Here is a 17,190-nt window from a genome sequence, read left to right as displayed (position 1 = left end):
GCACTGTTGCCGTCCACTTGAGATATATGTTTCCGGGTTTTCAAATCGATCGCTGTTCCGTGCTGACACACAACGCGGCAACTGCATGGATGACACTTCCCAGTATGTATGTATCCCGCTGGGGGCATTGCAGCACGGCTACTCACGACCTCTCGGCAAGGTTATTTCTTTGTCGGAGATGTTTCGACACAACACCCACCGTACGAGATGTGGACCCCGCGTCAAGTGAAGTTCCTGGACACGTGATGGAGTCGTTAGGTCGTAGTAGATGTTTCACTTTATTCTCGACTTTTCTCGTCCGTATCCTCCAAGGACAACAAAAAAAAGTTCTTGCTGTACGGCAAAAAAAACCCACAACCTAAATTCATTAGATCCCTAATAGCATTACAACCGCACCGAGCAAGAACCTTCATCAAGACTCCCTTTTATCTTGTCCGAATCCATTAATTAGTGCCTTATCGCACAGGGTTAGGGCAATCAAACAGAAAAACCACTCCCGTCGACGACGGTGCTGCTTCATCTCGGTCGCGCCGAGTCCGAGTTCCGTGGTCCGGGGGATACGGGTCCAAAGTAACCAATCGATACTCGCACGAGCAGAAATGTTCAAATGGCACGCTGAGCTTCTGTGGCCAAGCGCAACAAGGCACTTCTGGTGGATTGTCCCAACCTCCACCATTCGCTCTTCAAGGCTCGTGGTCGGGTTCGTCCGTCCATCAGGCACACACACGCATACAGCACCGGATAGCGCACGCGATACGCAAATGAGCGCAGTAATCACGCACGCGACTCGCCATCAACAATGTAGGAACCGGGAGGTTCTAGGTAAAATCGATGCTAACTTCCGTATCGACCCTTTTGCGTTCCCGACTGCCCGCAGAAGGGAAGCAATGGGAAATGAATCGATTTTTCCTTCTGGTTCATTTATGCCGCCGAGGTGAGTGGAACCTTCGGACAAATGGAGAACCTCGAGAAGGGAAGCGCAAATAGTCCGTAGAACGTGGTGGGCACGTTCACTTTCTTCCCGCAGCGTTCGGTTCGTAAGGGCGTGGGTCATCGTGCAAAGCCAAACAAAAAACGCTCAACGACAACGGCTATTACAACACCAACTCTCCTACGACAAAAAAAAAACAGTGAAGCACATTCGCTTTAAGCTATTATTGTTTAGACGTAACGCTTTTCTTGCGCCGGGAAGGCTGATGCTTCATCCCAAACGCTCCTACCGGAACACAGTAACAATCCGATTTTCCCCCATGCTTGGTGGCCTAATTAATTTCCCTCCTCTTTTTTTTGCCAAATGACCAAGTTTTCAAGCATTTCGTGCGAGACCCGGTACGGTACGGGGCCATCATTAAATTTGTTGCTCCCGAACCGCTGATGTCCGTAGCAATGTGCCGGTTTGGTCAATATTTGCACTTCATTTGTTCGACGGTAAGCGGATCGCGATCTCTTCCACCCTCTCTCCTCGACACTCTTTTTCAGCCTGTCCCTGTGAGCACAATTAATTGACTAAATGTGAAAAAATGGGTGGACAATTGGACCAGCGAAACGATTATTCTATCAATTCTAGGTACGCATCGCAATGGTATAAAATTATCATTCTAAATTCGACTGTGAACCCTGTCTCGGGACAATAATTGCTAAAATAAAGCTACAATTAATCAAACGGATTATTAAGATTAAAAAATAAGCGAGATGGGAACAAAAAGCAGTCGAATCTTCTCTCTGGTCAGGGTTCCGGCTTCCGACTTCCCCACTTGGGGTCGGTACCGATTTTCTCTCTGAAGCAGCGTCTTGGTTGACGCATCGCCATTCATAATTCTCGTCAGAATTTCGCCTTTGTATGGAGAAGCTCCCAGCTAAGCTTTCTCTCCCTCTGTGCGCACAACAGTGTGTGACTCACGATTCGATAAGGACATCCAGACGCCACGGGGTGGGCCATCAACACCGCTCGTGCTCACGTCCGTCCTTTTTCCTTCTGTAGGTGTGGGGATTCCCCCGTATGGCTACCGCGCGCCTCTTCCACAGCTTGGGAGGCTGTTGTTGAGGCACGCACGCTCATACGGGTCCATCCTCCTCTCTAAGACAAAGTTGATTATCGGGTAACTTCAGACCGTAAACCATGAGAGACGGCAGACTGCCATCAAACGCACAATTCTTTCTTCTATATATGGTGCGTTTGGTGCGTTTTAACTCTAGCGATACATAACTAGGGTCTAAAAATAGCTTCCATTCCTAACGCTTACAGAGACCCTTGTCCTGGCGAGATGAGATCCGCTCGAGTCCTCTTCGCTCTTTCGCACTGATTCCCTTTGCGTGCGCGTGCGACAGTGACTACCGATTAGGCAGCATTAGGGAAGGGGGAACGCCTTATACGCAGTTCGCTTTGTGCTGTGTTTCGCCGGCTAAGCTACCCTGATAGGGTGAAGCGACCGACCGCTTTGATGATTCGGCGGGGCTCTCGAATCAGCAAAACAGCTGGCTGAGCGACTCGCGCGACTCTGTGATTTGTTCTACGCAGTACGGTAGCGCGTTCAAGATGGGGTCCGCTCAGAATATGTTTACACAAATCGGGTTATAACATTTGTTGCTGGTGAAGTTAGAGCTCTTACCTTGTGAATTGTTGTACACCTTCAGCAGTTAACGATCCTTCAAGCTGCGCCAGGGTAAGCTTTAAAGGCCCACCGCTATGACCCTAATCGGTTGTGGCGATCGTACATCTGTGTGTGTGAGTGTGGCAGTAGCAAGAACGAAACCTCTACCCTGCTGATTAAACATTCATACTCGGCCTCGTGTCACTCGCCCACCTCTAATGGCCCTAGCTTGTCCCGCTCCCTACTCTCTGCAAGGCCCTTTCCACCACAATGCCCGTATTGTCGATCGATGCCGTATCGTCGAGTTTCCTGTTTTTCTTCTTTGGACAGGCAAAAAATTCACCAACTTTTATCCTTCATAAAAACCTCACACCCCTCGCGCACACACACACACCTTGACTTACACAATTGGAAGTAACTTTCACGTACGGCCGTGTGCCCACTTGTGGCTAGAACTAGCGGGACAAAGAGGGAAAATTATTTTATTTTCCAACCCCTGTCACACTTCCTGTTGCTTTGCACTCTTGTAGCCACCGAAACGAAAACAAAACAAATATCCACATTCATTTGTTATTCACACACGCACGCACACGCACATCTACCCGTTGCTCTAGCTACCGGTCACGAACTGGCCGAGACGGTGCACTACAGTACAGTCCACCAGGGCACTAAGGTTTCCCGCCGAGAACGCGCACCAACTGGGGCACCAAACTACAACACACCAGCTGCTCGGTGCGAGTGGAAAATCGCAACTACTACCGCACACCATCATCAGCTGTGGGCTTTTTCCCCGTTGTGCAGTGCGGCGGTTCGGGACATCCGTCGGAAAAGTCGTCGGCTTCGGGAAAACTCGTGCCAAGCGGAGAAATTCCAGCTGTTTCGTATGGTGAGGGCGAACGGCTGCACTACACTCCGGTGTACATCGCTCGGGTTCGTGTTTGTTTTGACAGTTCAGCACACGCACACAAGCGCGCGCGCTCACGTAGTGGAAATGTGAAGTGCGAAAAATACATCTAGTCGGCATTTTCCGGCAGGTGATACACACAACCGCGCTGAAGGGAGAGAGCAAAAACCACACACACACACACGCACGCACATCATGTAACGTGTTCCTTGGTGCGAAAAATGATCACCAACGCGACACGGCGGACGGGTTTGGCACAGTGCCTCTGTTTACTTGATGCGACATTGATGAATGTGTCACTTCCTCCGACCTTTGCAACACCATGATCCCTGCTAATGAGAGGGAAATATTGTTTCTCAAAATAAAATAAAAAGAAAGCCGATTTTAACTTTGTTTTTCCACGAACCATGCACCAATCACCCAGCGTTACAACATGCGGCATTACGACGGATCGCATGCGCCAGGACCACGTTCTTGGTCTTGCTGGTGCTGCTGCTGTAATCATGCTCCGTGTTTCATTTCAAACACGCACGCCACACCAACAGACTCCAAATGTCATCGGGCAAGGCCACGTTGCACCGTAGTTTCTCATTTTGCTTTCACCCGCTTTGGTCTGCGCTTACGGCATCGGGCAAATCTCGGCATCTCGGCTAAGCCAAATAAACTGCGCACCGTTACCGGGGCGTTTTGTTTACAGTAAAACAGTCTCTTTATTTCGTTTAAATTCTATCTAACCCGATGCGTGGACGGCAACTCTTTCATAGGAAGAGAGGGCGGAGGACGGAGGTGATGGCAGCCGAAGCGCGATGTGGGATGATCGTCCCGTCGGGCCCCGGTGAGATACTAAGATGACTAGAAAAAAAGGGAGGGGGGGGAGGGGGAGGGGTGGAAATGACCCAGCGCGGCCAGAGGAGTGTTTTAGCGAATTTCGTTGGCCCAGTGCTCTTTCACCATGTCGGCTGCTTTCTCGCCGATCATGAACACCACCGCGTTGGTGTGCGAGGCCGGGATGGTGGGTATGATCGAAGCATCGACCACACGCAAACCCTGTATGCCGTACACCTGCAGCTGTGCATTGACGACCGCTTCCGGATCGGTGGCTGGTCCCATCTTACACGTACCACACTGTAGATACGCACAAAACGAGTTACTTTAAAGAAGGCTCCCCTTACAATGGACAGCACCTACCTGATGCTGTAACGTGCTGCCGATCCTTCTGATGGCACACTCCCAGTACTCGTCGCTCCGGAACCGATGCCCCTCACAGCCATAGAACGGTGTGCTGTGCAGCCGTGCCCCAACACCGCGGAAGCTGCGCGATTCGATCAGATCCACGGTCAGCTTAACGCCTTCCCGCAACACCACCAAGTCGTCATAATCGGCGTAGAAGTTCCCCTCCATCCGGGGCCAATGGAACGGGTTGGCGCTTTTCAGCATGATCCGTCCACGGCTCTTGGGACGCATCAGGATCGGAGACACAGAGAACGCGTGCTTGCCGAGGATCGAACCGTACGTGTTGTGATAGAACTCGTCCGTTATTCCGATCGTGGCACGCAACGTTCCGGACTCATCGTTGTTGTAGGCACCCGTGCCCATCACCAGCTCAATGTCCGGATAGTCTGACGCTGTGAGAAGAGAGACAAGAGAGTATAGTCGGCGCGCCACAAAGTCCACACGGAACACCGCACTTACGTGTGAAGCTGATGTTCGTCTTTACGAAGGCGACACCTTCGGCACCTCCGGGCGATGTGAATGGGCCACGTCCGTGAAGCATGTACTCTAGAATGTACCGTGGGGAACGCATATCACGCTCCCGTACCGTGACCGGTTCATTGACTGGAAAGACAAGCCCGGGCAGGTTGAGATGATCCTGCAGGTTATACCCGACCGGAAGATCTTGCACCACCGGAACGCCCACCTCGTTCAGATGATCTTTCGGGCCCACTCCGGACAGCATCAGCAGCTGTGGGGAAGCAATAGCACCGGCCGCCAAGATCACTTCCTTCCGTGCACGGATCACGTACCGTCGCTTGCGCTTGATGAACTCCACACCGTACGCGAGCTTCGTTACCGGGTCGATCAGTATTTTGGTCACCCGGGAGTGCATGGAAATGTCCAAATTTGGTCGTCGAGCGGCCGGCACAAGGTAAGCCTTCGCCGCACTACACCGCCGTCCTCTGCGCATTGTGGCCTGCGCCTTGCCGAACCCGAGTTGAATCTCACCATTAGGATCGGTCTCCATGTAGCCCAGATCTCGCCCGGCTTCGATGAACCGTCTCAGTAGTGGTGTCTCAAACGCTGACTCTTCCACGTCTACCGGACCAGCCGTGGAACGGTACGGTGAGTTCCGCAGTTCGGGGATTTGTACACGTTCCGACTTCTTGAAGTAGTGCAGCACATCACGAAAGCCCCACCCAGGGTTGCCTGCCTGCTCCCAACCGTCGTAATCCTTCCGATGTCCGCGTGTATAGATGAGGAAGTTTATGAGGCTCGTACCACCGAGGCCACGTCCCTTAGGCCAATTGCACACGCCTCCCTTCAGCCCCAGGCAGGCACCCTTCATTGGATCCGCTTTGTAGCCCCAGTTGTACCCTGCAAGTGGAAGGTTGCTGGCATTAACAATCTCTTCAACCCACTGCCCACTTGCCCATTGAAGGGTTTCCCCCTGTTCACGGAAAGCTCCCGTTCAGTGAAGCTTCCACGGAGCGCTACAACTGCACCCCGTGCGCTTGCGCACTGCATGCGCATGACGCGTTCAACCCCTATGAAAACCAACCCCTTTCTCTTTGCTTGCGTATGAAAGAGATGCACCTGATGCGTGCCGCGCACAGTTCCACGAATGACTGCGTTAAGGGAAGGGGAACTTATTTTTAGAAACAGCGCTCGTCAGTTTACATATCGCTAGAAGCAAAACGGTCGGCGAGCGGCATAAATACAAGCTCGAGCACCCAACGCTGCAGAGTAGTCTGCTGTTCTCATGGTAGAAAGGGGGGAGTTACCTTACAACTCACAAACATATAGCGGTACATGTCGTATTAACTATATAAAAACCTGTTATCATCGATAAACAGTCTATAAATTCTCTTCCCGAAGAGACAACAACTCCAAACCGAAAAAATTGAACGAAACTCCAAAACAGCTCGCATCTTAACTGCGCGGTCCTGAATGGAAAAAAGAATACAAATGCCTAACCAAACAAACGCGTATGGCTGGTATATAATTTCAAGTAATAAGTTCGTTACGAGAAAAAATCTATGACCAGAGGATAGATGTGACTACTTTTTTATACAAAATATTGCAACCCTTTCCCCTAATGGCTGGCTTCTCGCTTGCTTTCTTACACTGTATTTACTATTTTAGTTTGTAAATTGATTCCGTGGATGTTCATCTATACGTAAACCTGAATAATGTTATTGGGAACACGTGGTATAGCAGCATCTCTAGCTGCAACTCTATCAATCTATTACAAATCTTTTACAATCCTGAAGGGCAAGGGACTGAACAAGCTTCTTACTGTCTGAAATCTGTTGGGCTTCACCGACAACAAAGCCCCATGTATGGTGAAACCCTTCGGATATTTGGGCCCTTGATAGACAAAACCTCTTGAATAGGAAAAGCTCTATCTATACACCTTTAAAACCTTCCAGCAGCATTTAACCAGAGCTCTGCTAGTCTTATTTGTAGCACATGAATCTCATCGGGCATGTACGAGGGAGACCGTACGCCCAAAAAGCCTACTTGGCATGGTGAGAGCAGAATATTCCATGTCTTTAAGCGGTGTGTGTGTGAGCACCGGAGATAGAACTTGTTACAGGCAATGGAAGCATTGACTATTGAAACACGTAATTTTAGTACTGGAAGATTAACTTCTCTCCTAAGACAACCCAAACAAGATGCAACATGGCAATCTCAAACATGGCTGCTTGATCTCGTTCCTTGTAATATAAACCGTAATGGTGTGTTCTAGAGTAAGCCTATCTTACAGGGTTTCCGAGAAGAACTAACGATGTGCGAGCCATTTCTGGGCAATGGCTAGGATGAAGTAAACAATTGCCAGGTAGAACAGGCGATCTGTTACCCTTTCTAGACTATGGCCAAGTTGAACTAGACACAGGCTAGGTTGAAGTGGAGGATGGCCAGGTTGAACTGAAATGTCAAATTTGAAACGATTGCTTGCAACGTAGCTTGTATGTAATAATAAAATTATTATTTACTGCGCTTTGAACATGTTTCAATGCTCAAAAAGAAATATTTTTTTATTGTAATGTTGTTTTTGCTTTCCAATATATTTTTTATTTTTCTGTAAAATATGCAAAACAATAGTTAAAAGGATTCGAGTCATTGACTATAAACATAAACTTCAACTGTCATCTTCTGTCAAAAGGCAAAATTTAAACAACAATACAATCGTTTCAAATTTGACATTTCAGTTCAACCTGTCCATCCTCCACTTCAACCTAGCCTGTGTCTAGTTCAACTTGGCCATAGTCCAGAAAGGGTGACAGATCGCCAGTTCTATCTGGCAACTGTATACTTCATCCTAGCCATTGCCCAGAAATGGCTCGCACATCGTTAGTTCTTCTCGGAAACCCTGTATTCCAAGAAGCAAAGCTTTGCTTTGTCTTGGAGAGTCCCTGCTAACCCCTGACCTACTCCATCTTGTGCTAACGATCGCCATAGGCTAAGTACCTGGGCAATCCGCTCACTCTAACCCAAGAGCGATCGTATGGTATCGTATGGGTGTGATCGTTTGTGATCGATAACAGTTTACATGTAATTGTTCTTTGGGAAGATTTAACCATCGCTAGAACTGGATTGAGAAAGGTGAAGCATAAATTATTGAAATCTTATCCATTTCTCGGCGACCTGCCACTCTTCGGGATTAGATAGAAATGATGTGTACAATTAATTCCCCTTATCTTCTTCTCTCTCTAAGGGTTGACTATAATAATCCAACATATAAACTTATCTTATCTCTCTTAGTCCCTCTGATGATTCATCATGATTATCCAACTATCATTAATTAACACTTCTACTAAATTGTGCCTTAATTAATATAAAAGCAGTTAGGAGGAGGTGTGTTTCACATCATACTCTCAATTATCTCTAATACCGAAGAGTGGCAGGTTGCTTTTTGAATTATGTTTTATTGGACCTTGTTTTTTTTTTGTAGATTTATCAACTGAGGGAACTCAATTTAATTAAGGGCTCTTCAGATCAAGCTCAGTAGTGAGAAGAATAATTTCCCTTTTTTCAAAGCGAAACAATCAGCCGCCATCTTACCTGTAATGCTCGTCAGACCCGCGGTCAACGGTACCTCCGTCAGCATGTTACCTTCCTTGCCCGCCTCAAGCAGCAGCACACTCCAGTCTCGCATTTCCGACAGTCGGTTCGCCATGACGGACCCACCCGACCCAGCACCGATGATGATGAAATCGTACTCCTTCCGAAATACGGTCGTGTCCGGTACGCGTGGTGTTCCGTTGTTGAACAGAACGCTCGTTTCGTCGAACAGCGTTTGAAAGAAGGTGTTGTCCATGGCCTGCCCACAGCGCGATGTGACAGCAAGGGCCAGCAGCAGGAACACCATCATCGAGGTGACTGTAGGTGACTGTAGAGCAAAGCGAGAGCCAGCGATGAAGTTTTAACTTTCGATTATCAACTAATCACTAGATATTTTAGAAAAACCGTTAGAACCACCACTAAAACAGTCAGCAGATGGCGTCATCTGCTAGCCATTCGAGCATCTTCCGGCGTGGCTAGCTCTTCCGCTTTCCCAAGCATCAAAATGCTCATATCGATGTAAATCAGGGAAACCGGTGACAAGCTCACATTGACCGTCAGAATGCGTAATGAGGCGAAAATGGGGGAGCGCCAAGGAACCGTAAACAAACCCCCCCCCCCCCCCCCCAAACACTCTGGTGCATCTTAGATTGACGGCAAAAATTTACATCCTAACGATGGTTAAACATTTACGGCGTGTCGCTGCACGCCCCAATATGTCGACCTTACGCTTGACCACCAATTTTAGGGCATTAATATTAAAACCCATTAACCATCTATCAATCGTCCTTGTGGGGCCTGCACGCGAACACCATCCTACTATGCTACGACGCGACTTACTCATCGGCCAGCCTTCTTCAGCAAGCAGATATCAAGGCGAACTGCCCCAAAAAATGGCCCTTCGCCGCCGCCGTCACGTACCGCGTGTAGGCTTGAAGAAGATTAGCACAAACCCCACCCACCTCTACCCAGGGCACAAACCGTTAGAGTTGCAGTGACCTTAAGCGCTTTCCGGTGAGTGTGATCTGTATTCACGGGACAGGATAAAAATACACAAACACACAGTTTTGCCTAAGGCATCTTCCATGTGGATGCTAATTTTTAGTCGATACCCCATAAAATAAGATTGTGCTTTTGACCTGGTTAAGGCCTCTTAAAAGAAAAAATGGACACAACGACATTTCACAATATTGCCAGCAAAACAATGTCCGATTTAGGTGTCTTTTGCTCAAGAAAATTGCAATAAAGTTATTTTTAAAAGTAAAAACTGCATGAAAAGTTGTTTTTATCAAAAAGAAAATGATAACAAATTAATTTACATATCGAAATTCAACTATTCTTCACGATCGCCAGCTGTTTAAAAGAGCAGAAAGAAGAAAGGAAAAGAGAGAAAGAGAATACACGCTTCTTTTCTCTCGCGAAAGTGCAAGTGAGAGTATAAAGAAGGTCAGTTCTCTCGCTCTATCAGAATTATCCATCGCTAGAAGTAAAACCGGCTGCAAGTCTCTCACACGTCACGATCTGGATTTCGAATCCCAACTCATGTCTAACTTTTTTTTCCTACCCAGCTTCAAATCCAAAGCAAGTCAGCCCAAAAATTAAAATTCATGAATAATTTCTCACCACTTTCATCCCAGAAATCCCAAAATCGATCAAGATATTCGCTACCAGGTCATCGCAACCAATCCACCTTGAACCTTGAATATTTTATAATAGATTCGCATAGCGGTTAATGGCTATTATCAAACATGCTCTTCTCGCTTCGTTGCGGACGCGCTTGTTATATAAACATCTTTTTTATTTTCGAAACTTATTTTGACACAAATAAAACGAAAGTGCTGGACGAACGGTTTTTCAGGCCCAATGTCGTCACCGATGAATAATTTATGCGATTTAATATTAACACTTTTCTGTTTACGTTGACGGATTGGTATATTAGTAGTAACAATTTTCCAATTAGAAGATTTTATTGCCTTTTAGGCAGTGTATACGATGAGTTTTTAATTGATCGGTTATCGGGTCTAAGTTTGCTTGTGGACGCTAATTGAATTTACCAACACACATCGAGGAACGGTTACCACCTCTGCCACCCGGGTCAAAACCCCGTATAGCCGTGTGTCCTCCTCCCATCCCCCTTCTCACCTCTCAGACAGGGGTGAAGGAAATGAATCATTGCTAGCCAGTTTGACAGCGCTCCGGCCTTGACCGTCACACCGTTACCGGCGTTACGCCTCAAGATGACGAGGCAGTTCTCACTGCATGTGAATGGTGCGAATTTTTTCTGAGTTGCATTTTTTGGCAAGTGTCGGAACGATTCGGTATCGATTGAATTATTGAAGCCTATTAGAACTGTCTTGTTTGTCTGTCTTGAAACACCACCAATGATTTCCCCCAATTAAACGTCCTTTTTGACTTCACTGGGTAGACAGACCCGATTTACATAAGCTTAGCTCTAATAACGGATCAGAATAAATGGGGGATTTTGCGTCACACGCCGCTAATAACCCGCCGGCTAATCATTGCGCCTACCAATCCGTTGTCTTTACCTCCCCCCCCCCAAAGGACATACCCACCCCCGGGGGGAATGACTCTCGCGCATTAAGATGTCGCCATAATCATCATAATGCCTGTCACCTCTCCGTCACCGGGCTTACACTCTCACGCTCGTACGCTCGTACGCATAAATTATACAGACCAACACAGGCACCCGGTGGTACAGAGGCTCCCAACGAATGTCCTCCCCATACCAGTCTAATTATCGGTGGCCCGTGCTAGATCGGTGAACGAAATTATTATCCACGTCAGTATCAGGGTAGGTAGGTTTCCTTCTAGACGTGTGGTTTCCGAGTGGTGGTGCCTGCGAGATCGATTGGGCTCGATTATAAAACGAACCACGCATAGCTAATGTAGGATGTGTTAGCAAACAATCCCAGCCACAGAAGGCTGGCGGTGAAGCTTGATTAGAACTAATTTTGCTTTAATTGTACGTTTCCCGAACACGGCGACGGCGACAGTTAAACGCTTCTACACGCATCGTCCAAAAATAAGCAAACTGTTGCCGGGCGACGGTTTAAATGCGATTGATTCCGTTTTACGTCAAATCGTGGCTTGCTCGATTGCTGACGTCCTGCCAAGAAACGGGGTTTTATCGCGCGAAATATCTCACCTTCAGTTTTTTGGGGGATGATTCTACACCGACTAAGAAAACAATAAAATAAAATCCCACAAAAGTCGGTTTAATCTGCGTCAGTAGTGTTCGAATACCACCAGCGTTCGTTCCTCCTCCAGTCATCTGTTACGTTCTTGATTATGGTCAAGCTTGCCATTCGAAAAACATGGCGAGAAACCTGTTTTCTGGAACCTTTGCCAGACTTTTGCTTCGGAACTCACACGGAACAGTGTCAGGTGAAATGGAAATTGGAATTTGGACAGGTTCTGTTGCTAAATAAATGTAAATTGAGCTTCAGCTGCCACCCGTCCCGTCTGCAGGTGCGTCCAAAGTCTGAATTGACGTAAAAAAAGTTTGGCTGGAAAGTTCCTTCGGCTTTTTAGTTTGATGTTTGCCTGTTGGAAAGTTCTGGACCACAAGCGACACCTCATGATCTACTAAGAGACTCTGAAGGTCTAGTAGATGTCACTCCTAACCTACAAACCCATTACACAAAATGGATGTCTTCTAGCACAGGATGTCCAAACAAATAAATTATTACTAATTCTTTCCCCCTAACAGCTCTTGAGTTGCGTCATCTGTTCACTGATACTGATAGTTCCACTCCATCACACCATTCGCCACTAAAAGTGAGACTAGCGAGATCCTGCCCTACCGATCGCTCGCAGGCACGATCAACGATTAGCTCTAATGAATCGCGGACACCGAGCACACCGATGTCCCTGCGGCAATATTTTATTGAATGAATGTACCACCAGAAAAACACCAGGCGTCTGTGAGCGAGTTTCATTTTTTTCCCCTATAATAGAAAACCTGACCGGAACCTTGCCCTTCATTCGTTTGATAAACATCTTCGGAATGTCCGACTCCGAATGTACGACGGTTGTTCTACCACATAATGCATCACCGACGAAGGTGGACGCATCGAAAAAGCAACGACTTTTGATCTGTCCCTTCGTGACCTTCGCCTTGGCTTTGTCACGTAGCTCCGCCACACGATCGCCGGAAAGGACGTCTTGGGCGGTCATCGGGCACAGAAACACAAAAACACCACCGGTGATGCATCACGGTAGGGTAATCGAGGCACATTTGTCACTATTTGCACTACACTACGCACCAACAGTCTCTGTCCGTGGGCTGTGAAGGCTGTACACACCGCGCTGGAACCTGTTTGCCCCGCTAGGTCCAGCTGGGGCCCGGTGGGAAAATGCGTTTCCTGCATTAGCAATGCGTTACATGCATGCATGTTAGAAGCTTCTACAAGCAGCTACGCCAACACGGAATGCATTTAGATGCGGCGCATGACCACTCCAACCAAGCATTGGATGTTGTTGTGATGTTGTGGATCGTTTGAATTTTGATCGAGCAAGTGGAGACGGCACAAACCAGCCCGGTCACCTTGATCGTCTCGGGATGATTAATCTTCCTCGCTAAGCGCACACCCTGTTTTGCGGACTTTGTCTAGCCGTTACAACTAACAAAAAGCTCGTAAACGCACCACCCCGAAAAGCCGAAAAGCCACCAAAGGTCGTCAACGGTAGTTGCGCGCGGGTTTGACCATGTGGTATGACCTGCTTAGCCAGTGGGACGTCACCATAAATCACAACCCAACTGATGGGGACAATTCCGATTGACAGAGAATCATCACCACTATTATAAGGGAGGGCCAACTTTCTGTGTCGGTCTGCCTGTGTGGGAATATTGTCAGACATCTTTTTTGGCATTTTTCTGTCGCTGCTGCTGCTGCTGCTGCTGCCTTCCCATATACATTCCGAATCGGAAACCAGTTCAGAAAAATAACACGCCAGTTGCCAGCGGACAGATTCAAGGTGAGCAACCCTCCATACCCCGATCGGTATATGCAAAAAAACCCCCTGGAGGAATTAAAGTTTGCACCACGATATTCTAGGTCGACGTGATGTCAGTGAATCGGAGCAAACCGGGTGAGAGTATAACGGCGAAAAGTGAAATAGCTCGGACTTTCTGGGCTGACTGCAAACCCTCGTACAACACAACCAAAACAAGCTCAAGGTAAACCGATGCAGTCAATTATGATGCACATTCCGTTTGTCTGTTTGCGAGACGACACACAGCACTGCAGTTCAGGTGAATGCTCGTCTCGTCTGCTTTGCACGTGTACGTATTCCAAGTGAAGGTGCTCCAAATGAGCCCAACTCCTGCCAGAGTGTTCTTCAGCCTTGAGAAGATAGTAGGAAAAAGAGATCGATCGCAACATCATCTGGTGATGGGAGTCATCACGCCTTTCCAATGTCTGGCACCTCCAAAACAACCGATTATATGTAAATGCTGCTCCACTTCATCGATTTCAGCTGACATTACATTGTATACGAACAACCTCAGTCCTCGGTCCAAACCGATCTCGAACGATCGTTAACTGACTCCAGCGAAAGCAAACATACACAGACAGAGGGAAACCGAGGTCTCTAGCATATCTCTACCAAATATCGCAAGTTCATCTCGGACTCGAGTCGGGCTGCGGGGGTCCGGTAACCTTCAAAAGCCGGTGCGCCAAAATTGGCACACAAATGCACACACACACGGCCCGTTTCCGGCAGGCTGTCTCTCGGTTCGGCTGTTGTTTGTCTGCGTCCACTTCCTCACATACATTAGACCCACACACTGACTGGCCGCGGTTTCTTTTGCTTAATGACAGGGCTAATGGAATAACAACAGTGACTCGCCAGACCCCCCCCCCCCCCCTGAGGGGAATTGATAATTAGAATTCGTGCAAATAATCGCCCGCTAAAATCGATCGCTTATGTCACTCATGTTTGCCCAATTATTAAGGCTCCAATTAAGGGAGAACTGAGGTTTTTTTCCGTTGTATCAGTTTTGGAGGTTCTAATTGAATTATTGTTTTTAAAGACAACACCACTTAGTTTAAGACACCAACATGTGCCTCGCCGATGTTTATTCTCCACCTCCAGCAGAGTGACCACTTAACACACACACAATATCACTTAACAATTCAAGCAGCTTCAAATGTTTCCACCTTTTGGGGGTTAATGAAAACTCCCCAGCAAACGGTTAAGTAAGAGCTCCATAGCGGTCCACCAATGGCTACTTTATCACACACTTTACGCCACCATTTCTTCAAGATGGCTCTCGCGCCGAGATGCTCGACAATGTCGGCCGATTCACATCGATGGATGTCGCAGCATAAATTTTGACTCCCGACCATCCGGCCGTTACGACAGCTGGCCGTTACCCCTTTCGGGCTGGCATTGTCTGGCGTAGTGCGGGCCAAACTGCAACCCGTTCAAGGTTAAATGGGTCCGGCACGTGTGTGAGGCCGAGGACCAACCGTTTGTTGCTGTTGTTGCCGTTGAATGGCATGCAGCAATGAGAGTTACATTTGAAGAAAGGTAAACAGTGTCACTGGACACCTGATGCGAGGTGAATAATTTGCATCCACCAACAGTACGAGTACGCGGAGGCCCACCGTGTTGACTCATGGGGCGCGAGATGAGCTAGGGACATCTTCAAACGGAGATTCAACAATAGCGCCGCTGATTGCAATTGACTCCTTCACCGATTGATTCACTTTGCAAGGGTTCAATATGATCGGGGACGGTTTTTTAAATACATTATGAACTACAAACGTACACCGCACTTCAGTGACATTCGATCGTACTTGAAGCTGATCGTATTATATAATCGAGAATCGGAATCGGATGCAAAAATTAGCACCCAATTAGCACATTGTGCTCCCGGGACGCAATCGGCCGCCCATCCGTTCTATCCAGAATGTGTGACGTTGCGTCAAAACCACGCTACCTCCAATCCGATCCGCAAACACGCGACGGTTCGGTGGTGCAAAAATAGTACAAGGTTTCAATTTCGTTCTACATCTGCTGGAGCAATATACCTAGAAAGGAGTTAAAAAAACGCCGAATCAAACAACAGACCAACTTTTCCAAACACTTGATACAATTCTCGCAACCACTTTTACTTCACAGCAAACACTTGCTTAGCAGGTTACTACACAATTTAAAAAAAACGAATCGCAACCATCGGCCAGCAATCGGTCAGTGGATAAGGTTGCGTGCGGTCGGCACCAGTGCCACTGCGCCCTAAACCCTTTGTCAAGGCCTAATGTTCTTCGCCTTTACGCTTGGTAGAACACGGCTTGGGCGTGTTTGCCTGAACGAGGAAACACGGATAGACACAGGCTAGCCTACAAACAAGGCCGCAAGGAAAGTGGGCTTGTTCTGGAACCAAGTAGAACTGGCGTTAAGATCCTTAAACTATTTTTACACCTTCATTTCGCACTTTCCGTACCATTTTTACAGCAATTTTTTTTGTAAGGTTTGTGATGCTGTTGTTTATCTTTCCGCAGTATAATGTTAATCACTTTTTCTTTCAACTTTTCACTGACACAATACACACACACACATACGTAAACTCTTATCAATTTACGCGAAAAATGTAACCAATCATTTCACAGCGCACTCATCACACGCCACGGCGTTCTTCACATTTGCTTTCGCGAATAAAAGCGGTTGTAAAAAAAAAAATCTTCTCCAATTAGAGTCACCACTTTCCTGCACGATTAAAAATCTTTCTCAAGAAAATGATCACAACTGCTGTTTGGTTGCTCCAGCTACCGCTACCGATCGGTCAAGACCGATCCGACAAAAGGTCCTGTTCACGGCGCACCGCTATCACTAAATGGCGCTCGCAGATTTCGCTGCCCAGTAACGCACCGGTTCCGCGTGGTTGTCGTCGGCGGGCACGCGCGATCGTCGCTACCTGGTGGCGATTGTTGCAGAGCGATCGTTCAGCGCAGCGTCGTCGACGGTTACGCGATACGCGCCGATTGAACGTAGGCAGGGGTTTGGCAGCAACCGGTTGTGTTTGGCTGGATGCTACTTAAAACTCGCCACTTCATCATTCGCTTTATCAGCCACCGATTTAAAAAACTTAATCGCTGACTTTGATAGAAATAAAGGGCTTGAACTGTGTTATTATATTAGAAGATAAATATACTAACTAAAAAAAGTATTAAAATTCAACTAATCTAATTAGAATAACGCAAGAACTTAAAATTAATACTGAAACATGAGAGAACCGAAGGAGCGAATACTAAAAATTTGACTAATAGTAGTTTAAAATTTAAGCAGTAGTTAAGTAGTTTAAGAGTAGCCCGGTGACGGCTTCACAAAACTGGGATGGATTGCAAATCCCATCCGGGCCGCCCCTTCGCAGTGAAGACTTACTTT

At 47.4% G+C, this 17,190-nt stretch overlaps 2 protein-coding genes across 4 annotated transcripts in view; both read right to left on the bottom strand.

The window, feature by feature from the left end:
• The window catches only part of LOC118506186, a 62,487-nt gene extending 59,042 nt beyond the window's left edge, over positions 1-3,445 (bottom strand). For both annotated transcript variants that reach the window (XM_036042974.1, XM_036042975.1), the window contains exon 1: positions 2,610-3,445. The gene's annotated coding sequence lies outside the window, so the exon portion shown is untranslated. The remainder of the gene's footprint in view (positions 1-2,609) is intronic.
• Positions 3,446-4,384: 939 nt separating this feature from the next.
• On the bottom strand, positions 4,385-16,710 carry LOC118508254 (glucose dehydrogenase [FAD, quinone]-like). Of its 2 annotated transcripts, none has more exons than XM_036047873.1 (5): positions 16,250-16,710; positions 8,779-9,106; positions 5,188-6,087; positions 4,684-5,120; positions 4,385-4,620 (listed from the first exon to the last, which is right to left on the bottom strand). In XM_036047873.1, the coding sequence occupies exons 1-5, from the start codon at positions 16,250-16,252 to the stop codon at positions 4,414-4,416; spliced, it is 1,875 nt and encodes a 624-aa protein (XP_035903766.1). In that variant the 5' UTR covers positions 16,253-16,710; the 3' UTR covers positions 4,385-4,413. The 2 variants fall into 2 exon arrangements, with proteins under 2 accessions (XP_035903766.1, XP_035903765.1); XM_036047872.1 differs by lacking the exon at positions 16,250-16,710 and adding an exon at positions 11,945-14,189.
• Between the last annotated feature and the right edge of the window lie 480 nt (positions 16,711-17,190).

This window comes from Anopheles stephensi, chromosome 2 (genome assembly GCF_013141755.1).
Source record: "Anopheles stephensi strain Indian chromosome 2, UCI_ANSTEP_V1.0, whole genome shotgun sequence".
NCBI lineage: Eukaryota > Metazoa > Arthropoda > Insecta > Diptera > Culicidae > Anopheles > Anopheles stephensi.
This window is presented reverse-complemented; position numbering and strand designations above follow the sequence as displayed.